The sequence below is a fragment of the Apiospora marii genome (assembly GCF_038362585.1).
Source record: "Apiospora marii strain CBS 49790 chromosome Unknown utg000007l_segment0_segment0, whole genome shotgun sequence".
Taxonomy (NCBI): Eukaryota; Fungi; Ascomycota; class Sordariomycetes; order Amphisphaeriales; family Apiosporaceae; genus Apiospora; species Apiospora marii.
This window is the reverse complement of record NW_027117379.1, coordinates 3249235-3273427: the sequence shown is the minus strand read 5'-3', so window position 1 is coordinate 3273427 and position 24193 is coordinate 3249235. Positions and strand designations below refer to the sequence as shown.

Sequence of the window (24193 nt, the reverse complement as noted above, 5' to 3'; positions counted from 1 at the left end):
ACTCGTCGTCAGCCGTGGAGCTGCGCAGCTAGATTCATGTTAAGTTCGGGGCGGAGATGTCGACCTTGGATGATGTGAGTACCTTGTCGCTGCTCGTGTTGTGCGAGAAGGTCTTGTCGAGGTTGCCGGCCCAGGACACTGCGGGGAAATAAGAGACGCTTCTGGTCACAGATATGAGAAGAACACTAGAATTGTGGTTATGTTGTTTGGTCAGACACGCCCCAATGGGCCAAAATGTAGGTTAAAGAGGGGGTTGTTACAGACGGCGACAATGGTGACTACAGCTTCAGTGGAATTGACATCATAGGATTTGGGGGGGTTGGTGGTTTGGAACTTTAAGTATTGCTCTACCGAGGCTGGCGCACGAAAGCCTCTCAGGAAATTACACTTGATCGCGAGTCTGGGCGATGCATTGCCTTCCGCCTGAAACCTGCATATGCAGTTAATCGCACTTGAAACTGGAACTGAGCCCATGGCCTGGGCGATACGATCATTGACTAACCTGTAATGATGCATTCGTTGGTTACTTCATCGGCACATTTTGGACCCAGTGAAGGTAAAGTGCCACGATTATTGGTGCCGCATGAAGACTCGCCGAGGTAAGGGGGCCATTGCCCCTCATTTGATTTGCTGAGCAATTGCACAAGCTCAATTGTAGTGAAGTGATCTCCCAGCCACACTGACAAGTCGCTTCACTAGTATGACGGTAACTTCTCGTATTCAAATGTATGAGGTTTTCCATATCTATTTCGCCTTATTCGAGTCGCATTGGACTGTCACGGCCGTCGAGCCTAATTGAACATGTCTGAGCAGCTTGTCGTTGTGATTAGCGGGGTTGGTAGAGGTAGGCAAGAAGATTCATGGCACCAACACCTGGACATCGACTCAATGATATCTTCAAGAATGCTAATGAGTTCCAAGGTCTCGGAAATGCCCTGGCCCAATCCTATCTGACTCGTTCCGATTGTACCGTTGTGGGAAGCCTGCGCGATGAAACTGCCCCAGGCGTTGCGGCACTGAAGTCCGCCGCGGCAGAACACAACTCCAACCTCCTCCTCGTCAAGATTGAAAGCGCGTCCGACACAGATGCTAAGGAGGCGGTGGAAGAGATGAAGGTGACGGGCATCGACCACATCGATATCCTGATCGCCAACGCCGGAGTGAGCCCCCCGCTCGTCCCGTTGGAGACGGAGAGCCTCGCCGCGATCGAGAGCGCCTTCCGCATCAATGCTCTAGGGCCCTTGGCGCTCTACCAGGCCTGTCATCCACTGCTTATGCGATCCGCGAGCCCCAAGTTCGTGGCTATCGGTAGCAAGGCCGGCTCCATCCAAGACATGGGGAGCGACCGTTCATGGATTGCACCAGCCTACTGCATCTCCAAGTCTGCCCTGAACTGGATTACTGTGTAAGTCATCACCTGCAATTGTCGGGATGAGGGCTGACCAGAGTGATACTGCAAACAGATCGGCGCACTTTGGGAACGAACGGCTCATCTCGGTTGCTGTGAATCCTGGGTGAGTTTCCCCAGTCGGGGTGACAGGATCCCCTCTTTTACCACCCGCTCACTAATCGACGGGGCAATCAAAGTCTGGTCGACTCGGATATGGGCAATAAGACTGCCAGAGAGCATTTAGGATTGGAAAGGGCTCCAGTGAAAATGTCTGACAGCGCAGACAAGATCGTCAAGTTGGTGAGTAAAGACTATGCCTGCGTGACTCTCTTCGTATCCTCCTTTCCGCCCATTTCCCCGTATCCGTCCCCCATTTGCTGATCCTGATTAGATTGATGGAGCTACACGTGATACAGTTTCCGGAAAGTTCATACATGCCATCAAAGGCTCGGAGATTTCGTGGTGATCGCCCAGCGGACCTTTGTGAGATACGACACGGCCCACATTGGGCAACGGGGTTGAGAGCACTCGTTGGCAATGCAATCGTCTAAGCGATGGAAATACTGAGTAGCAGTCTATATGTGCTCCGTTCACTATCACAAGGGGCTTGTGTTTACCTATGTAGTCATCCACCCGCTTCATGGGACTTCTTGCGTTCAATCTTCTGACACTGAGTCACACCATCTTACGGATCTTATCAAGCAAGCCCTCTCGATGGATACGTCGTCCACAAATCGCCGTGGTTTAGCAGCACGGTGGATCGTGGTTCGAATATCTCGTTTGCGTCCGACGACCTGACCTAAAATTGGTGGGAAACCTTAGCTCACCCAAGCACTGTGCCTCGCCGTTGCAGGAACCGAAAATGGGGGCCACATGAGAATAGGCATTCCCAAGTGACCTGACTGGAGATGCCCGTGACTTATCGTTTCATGTTCGTGCATTGGCAATCCTATGATGCACATACATTACCCTCAGTAGGATTCATTACTATCGTGAACACGATGGAATGATTGGCATCGGATACCGCATCAACTGCGCTACTTGACCTTTCGTAGCTAGGGATACCAGGCTAATGAAAAGGGGATATCAGCAAAGTGGGGCCAGTTCTTCAGGGTTTGGGGTGTCACAACCCCCCACCCAGGCTCATCGCCGCCGGACACTAAGTGACGCCGCCTAGCTATATTACATCGGGGTTACATTGAGCCGATTGGGGGTCAGAATGAGAAAATGCAACGACAACGGCATCTAGGCAAAACAACAACACCATTATGATCCTGCGTCGATGGGTGATTCTACAAGTCGGCCTGACTGTTATGTCGACGCCGCTCATCCCTTCCTACGTGGGTCGGAGGCGGAGGACTCGGCTTGCTCATGATACTTCGATAGCTACAATAAGTATATACTTTCTTATTCTTTTCTCTCGATTCATACCAAGGCTCCCCGGCAGAAATAATATATAAGTATCCCATAATCATCGTCTATCACATCGAGAATTCACTTCTATTGTTGATAGCCGTGTCTCAGATCTATCACCAATTCCTAGAAAGACACTCATATCTAAGCCCTTTCATAACTCCCATCTCCCACCATGGCCAAGGGCAAACGCTATGTGCTCATCACAGGCTGCTCCGATGGCGGTATGGGCGCGGCGCTCGCCGCCGAGTTCCGCAAGGCCGGATTCCACGTCTATGCCACGGCGAGGAACCCGTCCAAGATGCAACACCTGGCATCGCTCGGCATCCAACTGATGCAACTGGATATCCAATCAGCGGACTCAATTGCAGCCTGCGCCGGAGAGATCCCCCAGCTCGACATCCTTGTCAACAACGCCGGCCACCAGTTCTTGATGCCCGTGGTGGACACGGACATCGAAGAGGCCAAGAGGCGCTTTGATCTGAACGTCTGGTCGCACATTGCGGTCACCAAAGCATTCCTGCCCCTCTTGCTCAAGTCCCCCAACGCCGTCATCGCCAACCAGACCTCGGTCGGCGCCGTGGTGACCCTGCCCTTCCAGGCAATCTACAACGCCTCCAAGGCCGCCATGGCCATGCTCTCCGACTCTCTTCGCCTCGAGCTGCAGCCCTTCGGCATCAAGGTTGTGGACCTGCGCACGGGCGTCGTCCGCACCAACCTGATCGCCAACATCAAATCGTCCGAGGCCGGCCCCGTCGCGCTTCCCAAGGGGTCCATTTACGAGCCCGCCAAGGACATTGTGGAGAAGGCGATGCGCCAGGACGGCTTCGAGGGCCAGGGGATGCCGGCCGAGCAGTGGGCGCGCGAAACCGTGCAGGAGCTGTCCAAGAACAACCCCTCCGCCGTCATCTGGAAGGGCGAGTCGGCCTGGCTGTCGCGTCTTTCTTCTGTTATGCCGCATGGCCTGTTCGACGGGACGGTGAAGAAGTTGACGGGGCTTGACCAGGTAGAGAAGATCGTTCGTCAATGATTGGCCTGATAGAAGCAATCTGTCAAGGACATAACATTTTGATTACGGCCGTAGTGCTCAAGTTCAAAATGTAGATTGTGTAACATGTAGTTATCTATCGATAAGCGCAGATATGATTTGTGCGACATAAGCAGAGTAATCCAATGCCCAGGTGAGGCCTCCATGTTAAGCAGCTGACATAGAGTTATCTACAATTTGATACTCTGTCTTGTTTTATCGCTATTCTCTTAGTCCAAAAGACTGCATTGTCAAGATATTCCACCTCACCAATGGTCATCCCGGATGGAGAGACTCAGCCTCTTCGTCGGCAGTTTAAGGCCATCTTCACATGGTGAGAAAGACCTGCCAGATGCAAAAGTTTCGGACTCTACTTCGCTTCACTCCTTCTCGTCTCTTCGCAGCTCTCTTCGTCGCTCTATCTCGGCTAGGTCACGGCACCAGTTAAGCGCCGACGGGCTCTGTCAACAATGCCAACAGCTAGATCCTCAGAAGGCCTACGAGACAGTAACACGGAATGATTCGGAACCACAATATGTCCAATTCAATGGTTTTCGCATTGCCGAGCAATCGCCCGACTTCATGGATCCGCGGTGCCGGCTTTGTAAATACTTTAAGGGGGTAGCTGCTACCACCCAGCTGGTGGCTATCCCTTTACTCCCCGTCTTCATGCGACTGAGCCAACGGGCGATAGAAGGTCCGCCCAGGGCCGCTCTTAATCATCCGTTGTCTGACCGGTACGTGCTGGCCTGTATACCTAAGAGGCTTATCAAGGGACAAGATCTCGTCACTTCAGTCGGGTCGTTGGACTTGAAGACCCCTCTCTTTTGGTGACAAGCCAAGACAAGCAGGTCGGCCTCTTCGGTGGGAGCAGACGAGGCCCACGCGCGTTTCAAATCATATATTGCGCAGAGTTGGTTGAGCGAATGCCAAAAGAACCATACAGCTTGTATTCCTCGGGGACAACTAATGTGGGTCACGAAACTGATCGACTGCCACAAGGGACGTGTGGTCCAGATTTCCACTTTAGACACCGCGCCAGAGTATGTTGCACTGAGCTACGTTTGGGCAGCAACCAGCGCCACCACGGGAAAGAGTACCAAGAGCCAAAGCGTAATGCCTCAAGTGGTAACAGACGCCATCTCTGTCACCAAAAGCTTAGGGTTTCGGTACATATGGGTGAATAGGTACTGCGTGGAGCAAGATGACTCGTACATGAAGCACGAGCAGATAATGAATATGGACTCGATATACGAGAACGCGACCCTAACAATCATCGCCGCCACAGGGCAGGACGGGAGGCGGGGGCTTCCAGGCGTATCGAGTGATCGTGAAACAAAGGAAGACCCATATCGGCACGCAAACTTCTCGGTAGCCTGGCTGCCGCCATCCCCATATGTCGAGATCCGCGACTCACCCTGGTCAAAACGAGGTTGGACATACCAAGAGGGCATCCTATCGAGGCGCCGCCTGGTCTTCACTGACCACCAGGTCTACTTCGAATGTCGCTCTATGGCGTGCTGCGAGAGCTTGTTCACTCCGCCCTCTACCCCAAACCAAGAGGCAGAGCAGCCAAGTGGCCATGATACCATCCGGCTCCCCAGGATATTCGGGATAGCCCCTTTGGACACTAACGAACCTGCGCCGTCCGCGCCATCGCGTCGCCTGGCCGTTGGCCCGCGTCTAGTTGCAGAACCCGCACCCGAGAAAGCCATTACTTTCAATGCGTACACATACTGCGCCGCAAAGTTCTCGCAACGGAAGTTGAGCTTCGACAGCGACTCTCTCAACGCGTTTGGGGGCATGATCAAGCGTTTTGAGTCGCTGGAGCGAGGGAATTTGCGACATCTATGGGGGGTGCCGTTCTTTGACCAACATGACGACAGTTCCCCCGGAGACATAGTTGATTACGCAGGGTTCTTCCCTCGCCGGATTATGCTGGCAGCACGTGGCGACGACATCGTCTCGGTCCAACACAAAGCAGCCAACGCCGCCGTTGTCCCCACCACGTCGCCGCAAGAGGTTCCCCTCATGGTCCTGGACAGGCTGGGAAGGCGCTGTCACGTGGCCACACGTGGAGGAGACGTACGAGGTGCGCGCGCGGGACCCCGACATCGGTCTCGCCAGCATTCAGCTCTCCTTTGAGGACGGCACCACGCGTTCTATACCCAACCTTCGCCTCAGCCCGCAGCCTGGCGCTGACAGGCGTCCAATAATGGACCAGTACCCCAAGTCCCTGCTCCTACAAACGTCGGCCGTACCCGCCAACGCCATTCCGCGCCCAGGACGACCAGGGTCTGGGGAGGACCAATTCTGGCCTCAGGGGGAGCCGGGCCCGGAGGAGGCGCGCCTAGTTCACCTAATCCGAAACGGTCACCTCAAAGCTCTACGGCTGGGGACAATCGGCGAGCTGGGGTTCTTGCTGGTCGTCAAGAAAAGGGGCGATCTTACTATCGCGTCAGGCTGATGCGGGTTCGCAGTGCTGTTATCACCGAGGGAATGGAACATCAGCATGTTCGTATGTTCAAATTCAAATAGAAAGCGGGTTATCATAGGTGATTTTTCCATGTCAAGCTAGGTTATGGGATGTTATCTTCTAATATTGTGATAGAATTACAGAAAAGGCACTTCAGATCTTCACGATCGACCTCTGGAGGCGTCGATGTATACAGATTATACAGATATATCTTAATGGTACTTAGGGTGGAAAGAGGAAAGATCTTTATATTTGCTATCGTTGTTGGCACAGCTAGTCCAGGGGCTACTGGCACTGTTCAAAAGGGGCATCACATGTGTGGAACGCACGGATCGTCAGCCCCTCGTACGAAGGGTGACAGTGGTCCCCGGTCATCTGTAGATAGGAGTAGCATGAAGCAGATTATTACTGGTATCTGATAATTTTAGCCAGGATTGTCCACCGTCATCAGCAGGCAACAACTGTGCCAAGACACTCATTTGCGGTTGTACTGTCTAGGAAAGTCCTGATATGATCAGAGCTAATATTGTTCCATATCGATGAGTGTCCAGGCAACCCTACCGTGAGCCTGCACCACGGAGCAGTTCACGTGGCACAGGGACCTCAGCCGAGTCTCAGGTGGCGAACACGCCATTGGGCTAACATCCACTCCGAGTCCCCCTTTGCCTACTAAGCTCGTCCTACTGCCTCATTTCAGCTGCGCTGCACATGAGAAAACTACACATCCCAGAAGTACTAGGGATTGACAAGCGCAAGCTGATGATGTGAAGTCTCAGCTGTCAAAAAGACAGTTTTTCTCATTTCTAAGAAAAGACAGGGCAGCCCAGCTAAGCCGCAAGCCAAAAAACGAAGCCAGAAAATGGCAACAGGTGAATTACCATTGTCATCCTCTGCGTCACCCTGAGCCCCAATCGAGAAATGTTCAAATGTCATTCGTGATTCCGATGCGATTGCTCAAAGGATGTCACAAGTCCTACGCTACATTTAGGATCAAGGATTCAAGACATATTCGTGCTTCCCTATGTTGTGTCAAAGCCTTGCGCGACCGTTCCCTCTCAATCTGGGCTCGACGCCAACCCTATGTTCTCGCAATCTCCCCACCTCTTTTTTTTCTCCGGTCCAGGCATTTAATCACATTGTAGCCGATAGATGCATGACTGCGACAATTCCGAGAACGCGCACCAAGATGGACACGACTTGTTACAACTTTGTGCTCGGTTGCTTAGGAGAGACCTCCACAGCAGTCCGGCCGGACCTCTATCCATGTGGGCCCGTTAACGACACCGCTCGCGCCGTGCCATGCTGCCTTTCTCAAGACACCTGCCTCAGCAACGGGTTCTGCTTCTCCGCCTACAGCGGCCCCGGTAAAAGCGGTTACTACAGAGCTGGATGCACGGATTGGCATTTCCCGAATGCCTGCCGGAGTTCTTGCCGTAAGCATTTCCCCTGACCCAACTATCCCTACTTAGTTCTTTGTTATTATTTGGATCCTGGGTAGATCTCGGAGGGCTTGGGCTAATAATTCTTTCGGGTTCTTTGACCTTGCTAGAAAACCGTAATTGGGACGTTATCTACCATTACGACACAAGTCTCTGGATGTGCTGCGCGCCGTCAAACGCGACGTCGACCGGCACTGACTGTGGAAACCCGCCCGGTGAAAGCTTCCAAGCCCCCGCCCCCGAGAAACTGGCTTCCTACTTCTCGATTCCTACGTCTGGATACACCCAGTCCATCCCAACACCGACGCCTTCGTCATCTCCTTCGACGTTTGTGAGCTTGACGAGCAATATCTGCACGCCGCCCGAAACCCATTTGACTGCCGGCGCCTCTGCTGGGATCGGCGCAGGGGCTGGATTGGGTACGGTGCTGGTCGGTCTCGTCATCCTCTTCCTCATTTCGAACCGTTACCGGCGGAGGATAGGGAGTGTTACTGGAGGAGGCGCTACTCGCAGAAACGAGGGAAGGGCAAAGTCGCAACAGGAACAGGTTGATGGTGACCACACACTTGGGTGGAGTGCGAAGAGCAAGCAGGCTAGCCATGAAAAAGGCCTGCTGGTGCTCTTCGCGCTTTCACGGTAGCATTGTGCAGTATAGTTTTTCATCGCTCTTGAGAATGAATGTCGGCAGGGTGATGGAAAACACCAACAGAACCAGCGATTGCCATGGTGATTTACAAACATCTTTACGATGATGGATGCGATTCTGAACTGCGAGCACGTAAGTAAACCGATGCTCGTAGCCGTCGAAGGGCGTTCGGCGACGTTTTCGTCGGTGCTTACGTTGTTGTGAGAGTGTTCTGTCTTCATCTGTACGTCATTTTAAACTTTAAGCATTGTTTCTCTCAAGGAGGATTTCCTCCTCTTTCGGACCTTAGCCAGACGGAATTGGGGTTCTTCCCTCTCCTCCTACTTGTAATCACATATTAGCTCCGTTTGAAGTTGCCGTTTACGGTGTCAGCCTCTCTCTCAACCGACTGTCGCGAGAGTTTACCGGATATGGTTCCCCACTCTTATCTCAGTTTCGCGTTCATCACCATCACAGGCACCCAGCCTTGGATCAGCATTGCAAAGGCTTATGCTTGGGCAATGCACTCCAATCAAACCCCGCGCCATGGACTCTTATATAACTGAACAGTTCACGCTTTTGGGTATTGCCTTGGCAGTCATCTTCTCCCGGACATGCTGGAGGCTTCGGGCTGTGGGCATCAAGGGCTTTCAAGTTGACGACTACCTTATGATGGTGGCAGCGGTATGTTTTCTAAATCACCCCTGAACCACCTCCTCGCTTTTGGCTCACGATAGACCTGCAGTGCGTATACTCCTGCGAGACGTACCTAGCGTACTCGGTGGGCGAGAAGTGGCACTGGCTCGCCAACAACGGAATGACCGACGAGGAAAGGCGGCTGCTCAAACCCTCGAGCGAGGAATACAGGTTGCGGTAATTCTCAAGTCCAAAGTTGAACAGAGTATGTTGGCTAATGTATAAACGCAGTATCAATGGCTCCAAGACTCAGGTAGCTGGATGGAATACGTACACATTTCTGCTGTGGACCTTGAAGTCTGCCATGTGTACGTACTACATTCGTCTGATGGTAAGATAGTACGATCCACCTTGCCGTCTCTCCGCTAATCAATGACAAGGACGGACTTAACTACAGAAAATGAATAACTGCCGGCTTCGCCCTCATCCTGTCAACCTGGATCGCTGCCCACCTCTCCATTCTCCTCGGTTGCCGGCCCCTCAGGAAGAACTGGCAGATCTACCCGGATCCAGGCAGTATGTCCCTCGATCCCCCCTTTCTATCAGCTGAAAGATTTACTGAGTCATGATTTTTCAGTTTCATGCCAGCCGGCGATCTCGAGGACCAACGTCTTTGTCGTGTTTGCGCTCAACGTCGCGACCGACATCTACCTGTTGACCATCCCGATCCCAGTATTGTGGAAGTCGAGCATAAAACGTCTCAAGAAGGCCGCCCTGATAGTCGTGTTTTCTGGTGGCACTTTCGTGACAATCGCGGGGACGCTACGTGCGGTATTGATTGTTGTGGTCAGTTTCTGGTTATCACCAGATGGCGAAAGTCTTTCAGCTGCGTGTGGTCAACTTACTAACTTGTATGCGTCGTTAGAACCCCGTGACCGGGGCACAACAGGCGGGGTCCTGGGCCATTCGCGAGACCTTTGTTGCCGTCATAACGACCAACGTCCCCATCCTTTTCCCCATCTTCCGCATCTGGCTGACGCTGGTCATCCACTCGGTACGCAAGTCGGTCGATAAATCCGCCGCTGCTGGGCCAGGGTTCGGTGATGTGGAGCTGGAAAACGGAAAGCGGAAATGGAGCCACGGGCCGAGAAGCATTAACCCGCTCCCGTCTTCGTCTGGCAATGAGAGCGAGGAACGGCTGAATCGGCAGCAACGAATTAGCTATGCCGAAAACCCCACCTCCTTAGGTGGTGTCTACGTGACTCCTTCGCGATCTACCGATGGGGTTGACTGACATTAAACTCAAAGGGAAGGAATAAAGTGGAGTCGCACAGGCGGAAAGCTGAATCCCAGGATATCAGTCGTGGTGGAAGTGGTGCAGCCCTTGTATAGTGGGTTGTCACGATATGCATGCCACGTTGAAGTTGGGCTCTTGGAACTGCAGTCGAGGCACGGTGCAGTTACGCACCCATCCCGGCAATCCTCCTGTGCCAGTCTTCCGCTTGGCTTAGTACCCCTTACATGAGTGCAGTGCTACCACCCTTAATAGCAGCAGTTGGCTCATCCCTACGGTTGGACATACGATTGGGACCCACAATACCTGCAGTTGGTTCAAGTCAGTTGGTCCCATGATGTCACATCCGCCAAACCCATGGGGGTGACAGTAAAATAAAACCCCTCCCCATTACTGTCCAAAGTAAATACTGTGAAGCTCAGATATCACAGTGTTTTGTTTATCAATGCCCACAAGTTGATCTCACTTCTCATGATGGCCTCGAACGCGAGCAACACGGCGCCGCCCAAAGGGGGCAGCAGGCCGAGGATTGTGGAGCTGGCACAAAGTATCATCGACGGCGTTGCCCAGATGGAAACTGTCTTCAATGAAAGAATCTCCCTTTCCCCTCGTTCGAAGAGGATACTCCGCACAAAATGCCTCTGGAAGCATTCGATGCCCGCGATGTGGTGCTCGATGCGCCTGCAGAGCTCTACGACCTGCTACTCGACCCTCTTACCCTGATTATCAAGCAAGGCTCGGTTAATCTCTCTAAAATCCCTGTCAGTGTACCGTGAAGGAAGTTTGCTGACACAGACTCACAGTACAACAACATGGTCAGCCTGCATGCCATCAGTCGCTTCAAGATTGCCGAAAAGGCCCCGACGGATGGGGGCCAAATCTCGTTTGCGGACCTCGCCAAGCAGATCGGCGTGCCGGAACGGCTGATGCAGCGCCTTCTTCGACAAGCCATCACCATGCGTGTTTTCCGCGAACCACGGGAAGGATTCGTGGCTCACACCCAAGCATCCAAGGCCCTCGTCAAGCCAGATATGGCCCACTGGCTGGCCAGCGGGACGGAGGATATGTGGCCCGCAGCAACAAAGGTACGTTCATAGAGCCAGAGAATTTATCCTTCGATATAGTTATATCCAGCTAAACCCTTAACAGATGGTTGACGCCATAGAGAAATGGGGGGATACTGAAGAATCCAACGAAACGGTATGTGTACCCCACCCCCGCTTTGTCGAGTAATCTTTTTCCTACCTTGGAATTGTAAAGATGCAGTGCATTCACCATTTCCATTCTGATCTAATACGGACGTGATTTTATTCACGACAGGGCTTCGCTCTCGCAAAGAACACAACCAAATCGATATACGAACTCATCGGGGGAGACACCAGAGCTCGCCAAGCGCTTCTCAGGATCTAGTAAGCATCTGTCCAATGATACGTTCCATGTTTATTTGTGGCCAGCTGACATCAAACACGGCAGTGGGCGCTTTGAGCGCGTCGGAGGAGTACGACTTGACCTACGTCCTGGATCACTACGACTGGGCTTCATTGGGAGCTGCCCGAGTCGTCGACATCGGCGGCTCCGAGGGCCACGTGCAGTGTTGTCAATCAACCAACCATTTTCAACCAGATATCAACCAACCAATAAATACCCTCTGGTTGACCAACCAATATCGGCTTGCAGAGAAATACTGCCAACCAACTGAAATCTCATATTGGTTGCCAACCGGTTGATATGGTTGGTTTTTGGTTGATTTAAGCCGAATTATCACCGATCCCACGATATTTCCATGGTGTTGAGGGCCGGCTCCGGGCCAAGTGATGGAATATTGTTGTTCCATGACCCTTATCGATAGCCTTATCGATAACCTTATACTGTAGGCCGGTCTAGCCTATTCAGGACTAGCCTAATAGCTCCATCCCTCGAGCCATCCTTCGAGCCATACTCCGGCTCAACACCACCACATTACATCACCACATCACCCATCACCACACATCACCATCCATCACCATCGATTAGTATGGTCAAATTTGGCTTCGCCGGCTTCGCCGGCATCACCCTTAAAACAAAGCCTCGCCGGCGTCACCCTCGAAAATGACGCCTCAGCACGGACCACAACACCAAAAAAACATCACGAGATATCAACCAACCATCAACCAACCAACCAGAGCCGATTATATCAACCATTTAACCAACCAACCAGTGCCGAATTTGCTGCAGGGGTATGACCAACCAACCAGCGGTAGCTGGTTTGGTTGGTTGGTTGATTGATTGACAACACTGGCCACGTGTCCGTCGCGTTGGCGAAACGGTTCCCCAACCTCACCATGGTGGTTCAAGACATGGAACAGGTTGTTGCCCATGCCGCCGGCAAGCTGCCGCCAGACTTGCAGGGCAAGGTGAGCTTCATGGCCCACAACATGTTCCAGCCTCAGACTGTCGTGGCCGACGTCTACTACATGAGGTGGATCCTGCACAACTGGTCCGACAAGCACTGCAAGGTGATCATCGAGTCTTTGATCCCGGTCTTGAAAAAGGGATCCCGGATCCTGATCCAGGACTTCTACATGCCCAAGCCCGGCGAGGTGGCACTCTGGAAAGAAAAAGACGCGCGGTAGGTTCCTGACCCTCTATGAAGAAGAGCTGCTTTACTTGAGCCAGTTTGCTAATTTGCTGTCTTTATAACAGGGCGATGGACCTGAACATGACCGCCACATTTAACGGTTTGGAAAGAACAGCCAAAGATTGGAAATCTCTGTTTCAGGCTGCGGATTCAAGATTCGTGCTTCAGGAGATCATCCAGCCAAAAGGATCAGCTCTATCTCTCATCGATGTTCGGTGGATGGCTGACTAAACAGCGTTTGCTTCTCCAAGTGAAGGTCGTTTGCTGGGGGCACATTGAATAATTTCACTTCATTGACAAAAGGTAAACCATGTTCGGGAGAAGCTTTGATGATTGTCATTGCACGCGCAGCTGGTACAAATGCGGTTTATTGATTGACCATAGCAATGAATCGGGTAGAGATATGTTTCGTATTACACAATATCGTTCTCGCGCAGCCATGATCGAAATGTATTTACTATGACGACAGTGGCGTCGGGCGAGCCAAAGTCCTAGACGATTATTGGCAGGGTGGTAGTAAGCAGTGCCCTGACAAAGCCCCGCTGACCAGCCAATTCGTGCCAGCTCTCTTATCTCCTCGGGTTAATAGATCTGTCCGAAGCGATTACCTTGCTTTCCGCCTTTCCTCATCCTTACCCCACCATGGCTGGTCTCACGATATGCGATTCATCAACACAACCACCTTCAAGTTTCACGAACTCTCCGACTCGGAGGTGCAAAATCTGGAGAATGGGTACTCCATCCTGTCGCATCGCTGGACGTGGGGAGCCGACGAAATCACGTACCACGATATCCTCACCCAGGACGCCAATGTGAAAGCCAAAGGCGGCTATTCCAAGTTTGCCGGCGCTTGCGAATTGGCGAGGACGCTAGGTTATGAGCTCATCTGGGACGACACATGTTGCATCAATAAAATCGACTCGGTCGAGCTGGGCGAGGCCATCAATTCAATGTACAGGTGGTACGCCGAGTCTGATCTGTGCATCGCCTTCCTGGAAGACGTCCCTTCTGCGACCGATATCGAGCAGAGCGAATGGTTTTCGAGGGGCTGGACGCTGCAGGAGTTGATCGCGCCCAGGAGGGTTCAGTTTTATGACGCCAAGTGGAATCTCTTAGGCGACAAGTCCAGTCTCCGCGACGTGCTCGTTCGCAGCACCGGAATACCTGGGGATGTTTTGGGAAACAAAAAGGAGCCGCGAGCCTGTTCGGTAGCGCAGCGGATGTCTTGGGCGGCCGGGCGCACGACAGGCCGTCTGGAGGACCGTGCTTATAGCTTAATGGGTTTGTTCGACATCAACATGCCCATGATATACGGCGAACGGGAACAGGCTTTTCTACGACTGCAGCAGCAAATTATCGCCAAGTCCCCCGACGAGTCGATATTTGCATGGGACCTGACCCTGCTTAAGGACAAAACCAGGGAACTTGATAGCGTGTGTCATGGCATGCTGGCCCCATCCCCAGCATCCTTCGCGGGGTGTGGCGACATGGTAAGTCTCGGAGGCTCGCGTGGCTTCCACATCGACCAATTCGGATTGAACATATCGCTGCCCGCGATACCGGTGCCTCCGCCTCTGGGAAAGTACTGCGCTCCCCTCAGAGTGGGCAGCCCTGGAGTCCTTGGGAAATACGCCCTATTTCTCCACAGATACGGAGAAACCGAGTACGCCCGGGTCAGCAGCCGCAATGGGGAAAGCTCTGTCACGACCCAATACGAATCGCGAGAGTTCGTTGACTTCAAGGTTCCTCTGGTAGTGACGGCGCCGCTTGTCCAAATCTACCCCGGGTTTTGGCTGCGCAAGCTCAGCTACGACCAAAGCGCTTACCGTGTCGACAGGCTTGAGAGAGCCTGGACGGTTGAGCATGACCGTATGAGGTTGCCGGACGACAGGGACGGCACTGTCGGCATCATCCAGCTGGATGGTCCCCTGGGCGTGGCCTGGATCAAGGCGGGCTTCGGACCCAACTTCGAGCCTGTGTGCGGCATAATCCGGCCCACGACGTCACGCTACGACTCTGCTATTCACTACATGCGGACGCACTCGGTGGACCTGCTGCAGACTCCGCCCCGCTCGGTTGAGAGGTGGGACCATCCCATCTTCGACGAGAACTGGATGAGGCCTGCGGGCCAGGCACTGCCGGGGATCCCGGACGATGCTTACGATTGCCGCCTTGCCACTGGTAGTTTTGAACAGGGTCTCGATATGGCGTACAACGGGTCTCGCTTCGATATTTCGGTTTCCGTCCAGCGGGTCCCAGACATGGAGCAAAGAGACCGTCACGCGCCGGCGGAGGTTTGGGCTCTCGATATCGACTGTCGTAAAACAACACCGCACCCAGCTGAGTCTTACGGTTGTTGCTCCTGCTAGATGGTACTGGTTCAATCGAGTAGTGTAGGCTCATGGGGATCGGAGTGTAAATTGTTGGACGAGATAGCTAGACAACTACGGCCATTGGTTCTGATTTCAGCCCTACTTATCGTTTGATCGACCTGATTGGTCCCGTACTTCTGTAGGCCGCGCTCTGCTTTTCGTATCCATCGCTTGTAGCTGCACTTGGCTATATTCTCGCTGAAGTCTTTCAAAGACATCACCTTTACTTCTGCCTGGTTTGGTGCCACATGTGGATTGTCATACAAGGTACCAAGAGCAAGGATAGACTGCAATACAACCTTGCACTGCAATGGCATCTGCAGTTTCATCATGCGCAGCATCGGAAGCATAAATGAGGGTACCCACATCGACTCCCAGATCAGATCAGTGCGCCTGTAATCTGACAAGACAAGACTTTGACCGCAAGAGGTTTGCCCCCGCATTAGGGTACCAACCATCACACACAGCCTTTCTGTTTCTTCTCTAACGACTCGACATCAAAAGGGACCACGACCAATGGTTGATAATACTGCCGATTAGGTTACACTGTTCTCCAGCTGGAATTTCGGCCATCATCGACGTGTTTTTACATTTTTAAGGCCTGAGATGTGTTCAACGAAAGTTTGAAACTGCATATGCAGACTTTGGTGGAGCAAACCGGCAGCACCTCTCAGCACTGCAGCCCTGAATTTCCACCAATCGGTACCAATAGGCTCAGTAAGCACCTTTAGTACAGTTGGTAACGAGAAAATCCATCACCCCCCATCTCTGCACCACTCTGTTCACTCTGAATCTGCCCTTGTTCTCAAGGTTGTTGAGAAGGAAACGCCTCGGCGAAAGGAACATATCAACAAGCTTGCGAAGTCATTTCCATCTTGAAATTGCTGGAACATGGAGCTTTCACTTGTTATATCTGCGTATCACTTGCTGATCGGCGGGGTAACCCTTTTGTTGGTTCTTGGGACTTGGCGTCGTTATTGGTCCCCAATTAGCCACATCCCTGGTCACCTTGCCGCATCGTTCACTCGGCTCTGGCACATGCACCGCATATTGAAGGGCGACCAAAACACGGAGCTCATCCGACTACACGAGAAACACGGTAGCGATTCTTGATTCATCAACCATGAAACCCAAACACTTCTGACTTGAATCAACAGGCCACTTCGTCAGAATCTCGTACGACGAAGTCAGTGTCAGCCATCCCGACGCCATCAAGAAGGCCCTGCTTGCACCTTTGGAAAAGGTCCGTTTTACCCCTCTTTGCCGAACGTCGGGCCATATCCCATTTGGGTCTTATCGCATATCAGTATCCTAGGCCCCCTGGTACAAAGCCTTGGCAATACCGGACTATCGGTTCCAGAGCGCCATGTCCATCACGGAACCCAAACAAAAGATGGAGCGGTCTAAACGTCTGGCCCCCGGCTACGCTTTGTCCAACGTGATCAAATCAGAAACTGCCATTGATGAGACAGTATCGATGTTCCTTGATTGGTTAAACGTGTATGCGTCGTCAAAACGTCCAATGGACCTGGGAAGATTCTTCTCTTAGCTGAGCTTTGATGTACGTCAACCCTTTTGAATTCGGCTGAGCCATGTTACCTCGGAGCGACATGGGGTTGCATGCTAACCTGTCGACCAGGTGGTTGGTGAAGTTACATTTTCGCGCAAATTCGGATTCCTGGAACAGGGCATAGATGTTGGCAATTCCATCAAAAACTCTATGTCCCTGAACGCATACATCACCGTAGCCGCATACCTCCGATGGCTGCATGTCGCCCTGCTGGCCAACCCCCTCGTGACCTGGCTAGCCATCCTGCCCATGGGCCACCTTTTCAACACCACCAGAAGGGCTGTCGACGAACGACAACAGAGCGCAGATGCCCGCTGGGACATTCTCGCCTCTTGGCTTCAGCAGATGCGTCAATACCCCGACCACATGGACATGAATATCATCCACACACAGGTATAAATACATCTCATCAAGCCTCTCGCGTTTTCTAGATTGAATCTAACTGCCATATGTTAGGCCACTAGTCTTGTAGGTGCTGGAAGTGGCACGGTCTCAAGCGCCCTTCAGTCGTTTGTGTACCACATGATCCGTCATCCCACAGCTTGGAACCGAGTGCGCGGGGAGATCGATGCCGCATCACGAGCAGGTCGCTGCCAGGACCGGGTCATTTCTTTCAAAGACGCCAAAGAGCTTCCGTTTCTCCAAGCATGCATCAAAGAAGCGACACGCGTCTTCTCGCCAGTACCCATGGGCCTGCCGCGCCTTGCGCCCAAAGAAGGCGTTACGATTGGCCACGAAACATTCCCGTCGGGTACCATTCTTTCGGTAAACCCCTGGGTCATCCACCACTCGCGAGAACTGTGGGGCCCAGACGCATCCCAGTTCAATCCAGATCGCTGGATCACGGGGAACGTCGCCGAGATGGAGCGATACTGGATGCCGGTACGTCATGCTCCTCATCGCGAACTACGCCTTTGCTTGGACTAACTCGTCTTCAATCCAGTTCGGAGCAGGGTACAATTCCTGTCCTGGACAACATGTTACCAAAATCGAGATGTCCAAAGTCGCTGCCACAATCGTCAGAGACTACGACATATGCCAAGCCCGAAAAGACCAGACATGGAAATGGAAGGCTTATTTTACCGTGGTGCCTCATTCGTGGCCATGCCTGATCAAGAGACGAGATTCATATTAACGACCCTAACCGCGCAATGTTATTCCTCAGGTGTGATGGGTCAAATGATAAAGTACATAAAATTCCAGCTAGTCCATGCCCATATACATCCCTGTGGACTCGACGTCATCCCACACATCCACGTCCACTGCCAGTGGTTGATACAACTGAGTGTCAGGCCGGCGAAGCATTCCGAATGATACCTTTTCCGTAAACCCATCCAGTGCCTTGTTCTCTCCGCACCAATATGCGATGTTGAGCACAGAAAGAAACAGTCGGGCTAGATGCAAAACACTATACGCCCGATGTGTCAGAGTCCCGTTCGATTTCGACCAGCGCAATGACGCAGGACGAATGTTGAAGAGGCACAACTCACAGTGAAACAAGAGCAACGTAGAAGCACATCTTTCCAATGAAGCAGGCGTCATTATCCGATGCGGCAACAGCGCTACAGGCTCTTTCCAGGTACCATGGTCGAGTACTGATGTGCTCAGAGTCACTGAGATCGGCCGAGGACTGCGCATTTGCGCTGTAGTACCAGCACATAGCCAACACTGCATCGTATAGGATGCCAAAGGCTGGCATCATGAAGCTGTAGAAACTCAGGACCATCCGAGATACGCACAATATCAGAGACAAGGTTGCGATGGCCAAGGCTGAGTCGGTCAGGCTGCGACACACATGTGTAAGCAGATTTCGAACGATAGACCTGGGTGGGGTTGCCCGCCTACCTCTGGCTCCAAATCAACGGGATCTCGGGAGGATCTTCGTGGTTGGCGTAATAGTAAATGCGGAGGTGTGGGTTCGAATTCCAGCCCCTTTCTCCGCCGATAGACCACAGCCGAGTCCGGTAATTGTCGGGGTAGGCGATGCAGAACAGGACAAACGTGACAATGGAAAACAGGAGCTCGAGTCCCATCAGTGACGCTCGAATGGGTGTAATGCGAGCCATGGTTATTGGAGTTGATAGTAAGCCGCTGATCTGAGTAGCAACAGTAACAACACAGAGTATCGCGCCGAGCATGTGCAGTTGATGCGACCGACTTGAAGACGATTAAGGGCAAAACAAGTCAGAATGAAATGGGAAACGAAGTCGAACTGGCATGTTCCAATCACTCTTGTTTATCATAGCCAGCACCGTGGTCTGGCCACCATCTCCACCTGAATCAGGTTGCCATGGACGGTACGACGACATCTCGAAACAGGATAGAGAATCTGCTCAGAAGCTGGGGCTGCATTAGTGTGCATTAGTTGCATCGTACCAGCAGCTATCGTATACCACGCCATGATCATCTATGAAACAGGTGGTGTGAGTGAGTATGAGCATAATAACGCACGTCTGGACTTTGCCGCATCTGGCATGGCCCACTATTACTTCGTGGGACCAGTCAGCGCTGATAGGCCCATGAACCCATCCTTAGTGACCCACTTGCACGGGTCGTCTCGCGGAAGAAGCTTTGATTCTTCGGCGCATATATATTGCATTCGTGATGCCAACTGAGTAGATGTAATTGCTTTCTAGTGTCATGCGACTCTTCAGCGTATTACGCTCAATGAGCCATCATGGCCTATATACCATGGCAACGACTCAGTGCCATGCAACATATATCTTTTGCTTGCTGCAAATTCAAACAATGCATGAAGGTAGTAGAGGGTGAAAATTCTACTGTCAAGATGACGCACCGCGGATCGGTACCGGGGCATTGAATATAAAAATGCTAGAATTTTCAAGGGAACTTGTAAACATCTCCTTGGGAACATCGAGGAAGACCAATAGCCACGTGCTGCTTGATAGTCTGACTACTGGAGCCGCGGCAGCACTCTCGATATAAACTTGCATTCAATACATTGTCAAAGATTACGTCACGATGAAGACTACAACCCTCCTGACAGCGGTTTGGACCCTCATTCCCTTCGTTTTCGGTTTCCCCCGGCCCCACTCCGACCTACCAGGTTTCCGTCACATTGACAACGGCGCCGATGGGAGCGCCAATGAAAGCTCCGAAGCGGATGCTCATCGTGATCCCCATAACATTCTGCCCAGGGACAAGAACGAGACCCAGCTCGTCCACCCCGTCCCCGCCTACGAAGTCACATGCGGCAGGCAGAAGCAGCAGATCAACAAGGAAGCGTTCGACGAGGCCTTCGCGTACTTCAAGCAGTGGTGCGACAGCGACGAGGGCGAGGCCCGGCCCTTCGACAACTACTTCATCGACTACGCCGACGTGCGCATCGCCGTCTGCAACTGGGGGCTCTGGAACCCCTGCCGCGGCGACGAGATGGAGACGGCGTGGAGCAGCATCGACGACAAATGCCCCGGCGCGGGGGAGGGCGACGACGACGCGACCGTCGCCGACGGGTTGTGGTACGAGCCGTCCTGGCTCAAGGGCTACTGGCGCGGTAACTGCACGACGGGACTTGTCTGTCAGGGGAATCAGAGAGGCATTGCTTGCAGGAATGAGGGTGAGGGCACGTGGATCAAGGGAGGACGGGAGGGATGAACTGGCTACTGGGGGAGAAGACTGGTGGTGGTGATAGCTCCAGCTTTGACTCGTGAAAGGGTCATCATCAGTAGTCTGTTTGTGTGTTCACCGGGTGCTGTCGCATGCAAGGTGGCCCAGGCTGTCCAATAAGAACCTGCTCTTTTTCTCTCTGATGCCAGTCCAATGATTCAGTGCAACGGTTTTCCGTTGCGCCACGGAAACCTGCACACCCCCCTCCTCTACTCTTGCGCCTTCACCGGTGCGACGGCTCAGCTGAGCCAAGACGCATGGGATAGTGGAGCTGAAGCCCACAAGCCGTTGCGGTTGAGGCGGTTTGAGCAAGTATCCACCCAATCCAAGTGGCGGCCGAAGGAATCCACCCCAGCCCCGAACACAAGGAACCATTAGGTACTTTAAGCGCTAAGCACAAGCATCATTCGCATTTCGTATAATGATCAAGGAAACAGTTGATTTGTTTTCCAGCCTACGCATTATCTATGTACCGTCCGCTTTTCGCTTCACCGGACGGGACAGCCTTCTCCGTTCTGTCAATTATTATACGGCAGCACCGGAGTTCAATTACCATGTAAACAATCACGTTAAGCGCCAGTCCACTGCTTGGATTCCCACTAGATTTGGCGATGATCTCCCAACGCCCTACACAAGCAGACCGCATCTACTCTCGCTGACCATCTCAGACAGAGATGGGCTTCGCGTGAGCCTGTGCATACTCGGCCAGCTTGTTGTAGTCCTTGCCGCTCGCGGTGCGGCCGAGGCGGCGCAGGGCCTTGACGGCGGGCCCGATGGTGGCGTCCCAGGAGCAGCGCTCCTTCTCCCAGACCTCGGCGGTGGCGAGGAGCTTGTCGAGGTCGCCGGCCGCCACCATGAGCTCGAGGGCCCGGAACTCGTCGTTGTCGCGGTCCTGGGCCTCGAGCTGGGGCTCGGCGCGGCGGGCGAGGAACATGTCGAGCTTGTCCCGGGTGTCGAGGGCCAGGACGAGGCGTGCGAGGTTGTCGTCCTTGGTCGGGTCCTGGAACTGGTTGTAGCGCTCCGGGTGCAGCCGCGCGAACTCGTCGCGGCACTCGCTCCACATCTGGTGGAGGGTCGTCTTGTTCGGCGGCTTCTGTGTCTTGGCCATGACGCGGAGCCGCTTGATCACCAGGGCCTGGGCGTCCGGGGTGACGTAGGACTTGATGCACGCGTTGACGGTGGGGGCGGCGGCCTTGAACTCTTTCGCGAATTGGGCAAGTTTCTCCTTGACGGCCGTCTCCAGAGTTTTCTGGCGCACCCGCACTTATTAGCTTAGCTCGCGCAGGTTCCGGCGATGGATGGCGAGGGAATGGATGGTATATACAACTGTCGGAAACGCACCTTGTCGGCCGCACATTGCAGCATGTGGGCTATATCCACATCCAGGATGCCGATCTCGAGCATGGCGAAGTGCTGTTGGACCCGGCCCACCAAGGCCTTTTCCGGGATCTCCTCGAAGTTGGCGCGCATGAAGAAGTGGTACGCGATGATGTAGCGCACAATCAGCTTGGCGACCGTCGACTCGGTGATCTGGGGGTTCCCCCCAGCCTTCTGGAGATTGGCCTTCTGGACGGCGGCCATGCTGGTGGCGGCTTCGAGGAGGCTCTTGTCGACGGAGAGATACGTGTCGTCGAGCTGGGCCTTGGCCTCGCCGAGCCGCTTCACCCACTTGAAGTACTCCTCTGGGTCCCAGTCGTCTTCCTGGGCCCAGGTGGCTGCGTCCTTGAGCCACCTATCGTAGTTGACGGCAGCCATGGCAGCGGTGGTTGGAATTGATGTATCAGATGAAATTGTAGAAAGGTACTGGAGAAAAGTACTTGTCAAAGGGGCTTGGGGGCGTGATGAGTGAAATCGGTCTCAGCCACCATTATTGCCTAGTGGATTTCTCTGGTCTTTTAAGCCCGCTCTGCTCAAGTAGCAAGCGTCGTGATTTGCCTCCTCAACCTCCCATTCATGCTGCAGCAATGATACGATCATGTTGCATCGTCTGTGACGGTGATACTATCCTCGCTTGCAACTGTAGCTGGTTCAGGGCCTAGAACGCTGAGACAAACTGTAATGGCGCATTACATGGTGGAAGCCCTAACCTTGGGAAGTCTTGTGTTGTGCATTGAGTTGCGGGAGGAACTTTGCAACGCAAGCGCCGCGCCTATTTGGGTGAAAATGACACGGGACGGCTCGGCCCACACCTGGTGTTGAAAGTCAATCGAAGTGAGATCACCAAATAGCGAGCAAATCGATATCTCGGCATCTTGGTTTCGCTATCAATGACGACGACGCGAAAACCTTTCCCTAAACCATACCCAGATCTTTGGGTTCATTTGTGCAGAAGCGTGACTGGCTCCCTAACGCAAGGAACCGCTTGTCGACGGTTTGCTCAACATATTTTGGCTGATGAACGTCTTCGTGGTAACCGGGCTTCTGGGTTCTTTAAAACCTTATGCGTGCTTGGCTATGCCGGTCGCGGAAGATGGCTGGAATAACGACCGGCACGTAACGGCCTTCGAAGGAAATGGTTGAAACATCACTATCGTGTAAGACTTGCAGCAATGATGAGAGAGAAACCCTGTTTGAGTTTTAAATGATGACGAGTGCAGAAAGCCAAGAGAGGGCCGTGTCGGGCGAGGCGTGTGATTGCTTCACGTATATGAGCAGGATCATGCCCCGAACCTGTGGGGTGATGGCCAGCATCTGTTGCTACTTGTCGACAATTCGTCCATCTGCATCTCCGTTATTCTTCCACATACACCTACACGGCGCATCAATAACCATCATGTCGAGCGCCTACCGCTACGGAACCTGGGACGGCGCCTTCAGCGGCCAGACGGCAAGCGAGATCGCCCAGTCCCGGATCGACGCGCAGAACGCCGAGATCAAGCGCCCGGGGCGCAAGATCGACGTCATGAGCGAGGAGGAGTGGCAGCGCCGGGTGGCGGCCGCGCGCAAGCAGCGCGAGGCCCTCGAGGCCAAGATGCGCGAGGAGCGCCGCCAGCGGAACCTCTCGGACAACGCCAAGGTCCGGCCCATCATGGACCGCTACCTGGCCGAGGTCAACCTGCAGCGCCAGTACCAGAAGCAGATGCCCAAGAAGCTGCGCGACTACCACGAGGTGCCCGAGGGGAGCCCCGTCGGCCGCGACGAGTGGAAGGCGGCCCGCCAGGACATCGGGAACTTTTTGACCCTGGCGCTGCTGGCGTACCACTACCAGCTCGACGTGGAGAAGGGGATCGCCGCGGGGCCGGACCTGAGCAAGTACCCGGATCATACTTTGGAGCTCGACGTCCCCTGGGGCCACCATCTCAAGGCGTACTTCCAGCATCGGGGGCTGTCGGCTACCGACGACGAGTTGAAGTACTTTGAGGGATGCATCTCCAAGAAGGTCAGTCACCAATTGCTCTTTCGTCGATCCACATAAGACTTCAAACTAACGATATCATCTGGACACTTTTAGGTTGACTTCCCCGTCTTCTTGGTGGCTGCGGTCGAAGACAACTTGAACAGAGTGTCCAAGACGGACGACAAGTCGCTTGCTGCCCACAAAGACCTTCTCGCATTCATCCTGGACGACGACCTCATCAGGGAAGAAATCACCGAGGTCCTTCTGGTTTCGATAGCCAAGTAGGCAGATCATGGAGGAGTGGGTGGTTTCACTGCCAAATCACGTGCAACTGGAATCATCCAGCAGCAGGGAACCCGCCGGATCCCGA

At 53.4% G+C, this 24193-nt stretch overlaps 12 protein-coding genes across 12 annotated transcripts; 10 read left to right on the top strand and 2 right to left on the bottom strand.

Moving 5' to 3' along the window:
- Positions 1 to 801: 801 nt before the first annotated feature.
- Positions 802 to 1856, top strand: PG985_011448 (Short-chain dehydrogenase/reductase SDR; the record flags this gene model as incomplete). Its single annotated transcript, XM_066831215.1, has 4 exons — positions 802 to 844; positions 922 to 1405; positions 1588 to 1690; positions 1782 to 1856. The coding sequence occupies 4 exons, from the start codon at positions 802 to 804 to the stop codon at positions 1854 to 1856; spliced, it is 705 nt and encodes a 234-aa protein (XP_066681897.1).
- A 1122-nt stretch (positions 1857 to 2978) lies between these two features.
- On the top strand, positions 2979 to 3833 carry PG985_011447 (uncharacterized protein; the record flags this gene model as incomplete). The annotated part of the gene is made up of 1 exon (XM_066831214.1): positions 2979 to 3833. The coding sequence occupies one exon, from the start codon at positions 2979 to 2981 to the stop codon at positions 3831 to 3833; it is 855 nt and encodes a 284-aa protein (XP_066681896.1).
- Positions 3834 to 4115: 282 nt separating this feature from the next.
- On the top strand, positions 4116 to 6297 carry PG985_011446 (uncharacterized protein; the record flags this gene model as incomplete). Its single annotated transcript, XM_066831213.1, has 3 exons — positions 4116 to 4567; positions 5018 to 5687; positions 5746 to 6297. 3 exons carry the CDS (start codon positions 4116 to 4118, stop codon positions 6295 to 6297), a joined length of 1674 nt encoding a protein of 557 aa, XP_066681895.1.
- A 1605-nt stretch (positions 6298 to 7902) lies between these two features.
- Positions 7903 to 8385, top strand: PG985_011445 (uncharacterized protein; the record flags this gene model as incomplete). Its single annotated transcript, XM_066831212.1, has 1 exon — positions 7903 to 8385. The coding sequence occupies one exon, from the start codon at positions 7903 to 7905 to the stop codon at positions 8383 to 8385; it is 483 nt and encodes a 160-aa protein (XP_066681894.1).
- Positions 8386 to 8916: 531 nt separating this feature from the next.
- Positions 8917 to 10300, top strand: PG985_011444 (uncharacterized protein; the record flags this gene model as incomplete). Its single annotated transcript, XM_066831211.1, has 6 exons — positions 8917 to 9054; positions 9116 to 9243; positions 9298 to 9397; positions 9464 to 9586; positions 9655 to 9852; positions 9932 to 10300. 6 exons carry the CDS (start codon positions 8917 to 8919, stop codon positions 10298 to 10300), a joined length of 1056 nt encoding a protein of 351 aa, XP_066681893.1.
- A 635-nt stretch (positions 10301 to 10935) lies between these two features.
- Positions 10936 to 13148, top strand: PG985_011443 (uncharacterized protein; the record flags this gene model as incomplete). The annotated part of the gene is made up of 7 exons (XM_066831210.1): positions 10936 to 11040; positions 11104 to 11385; positions 11450 to 11500; positions 11676 to 11709; positions 11774 to 11886; positions 12646 to 12908; positions 12983 to 13148. 7 exons carry the CDS (start codon positions 10936 to 10938, stop codon positions 13146 to 13148), a joined length of 1014 nt encoding a protein of 337 aa, XP_066681892.1.
- A 1256-nt stretch (positions 13149 to 14404) lies between these two features.
- On the top strand, positions 14405 to 15286 carry PG985_011442 (uncharacterized protein; the record flags this gene model as incomplete). Its single annotated transcript, XM_066831209.1, has 1 exon — positions 14405 to 15286. The coding sequence occupies one exon, from the start codon at positions 14405 to 14407 to the stop codon at positions 15284 to 15286; it is 882 nt and encodes a 293-aa protein (XP_066681891.1).
- Positions 15287 to 16180: 894 nt separating this feature from the next.
- Positions 16181 to 17994, top strand: PG985_011441 (cytochrome P450; the record flags this gene model as incomplete). Its single annotated transcript, XM_066831208.1, has 6 exons — positions 16181 to 16388; positions 16447 to 16532; positions 16605 to 16787; positions 16929 to 17252; positions 17316 to 17741; positions 17803 to 17994. 6 exons carry the CDS (start codon positions 16181 to 16183, stop codon positions 17992 to 17994), a joined length of 1419 nt encoding a protein of 472 aa, XP_066681890.1.
- A 351-nt stretch (positions 17995 to 18345) lies between these two features.
- Positions 18346 to 18925, bottom strand: PG985_011440 (uncharacterized protein; the record flags this gene model as incomplete). Its single annotated transcript, XM_066831207.1, has 2 exons — positions 18346 to 18643; positions 18705 to 18925. The coding sequence occupies 2 exons, from the start codon at positions 18923 to 18925 to the stop codon at positions 18346 to 18348; spliced, it is 519 nt and encodes a 172-aa protein (XP_066681889.1).
- Positions 18926 to 19841: 916 nt separating this feature from the next.
- PG985_011439 (uncharacterized protein) lies at positions 19842 to 20474 on the top strand (the record flags this gene model as incomplete). Its single annotated transcript, XM_066831206.1, has 1 exon — positions 19842 to 20474. One exon carries the CDS (start codon positions 19842 to 19844, stop codon positions 20472 to 20474), a length of 633 nt encoding a protein of 210 aa, XP_066681888.1.
- A 433-nt stretch (positions 20475 to 20907) lies between these two features.
- PG985_011438 (uncharacterized protein) lies at positions 20908 to 22262 on the top strand (the record flags this gene model as incomplete). The annotated part of the gene is made up of 2 exons (XM_066831205.1): positions 20908 to 21704; positions 21758 to 22262. 2 exons carry the CDS (start codon positions 20908 to 20910, stop codon positions 22260 to 22262), a joined length of 1302 nt encoding a protein of 433 aa, XP_066681887.1.
- Positions 22263 to 23247: 985 nt separating this feature from the next.
- On the bottom strand, positions 23248 to 24117 carry PG985_011437 (uncharacterized protein; the record flags this gene model as incomplete). Its single annotated transcript, XM_066831204.1, has 2 exons — positions 23248 to 23910; positions 23980 to 24117. The coding sequence occupies 2 exons, from the start codon at positions 24115 to 24117 to the stop codon at positions 23248 to 23250; spliced, it is 801 nt and encodes a 266-aa protein (XP_066681886.1).
- Between the last annotated feature and the right edge of the window lie 76 nt (positions 24118 to 24193).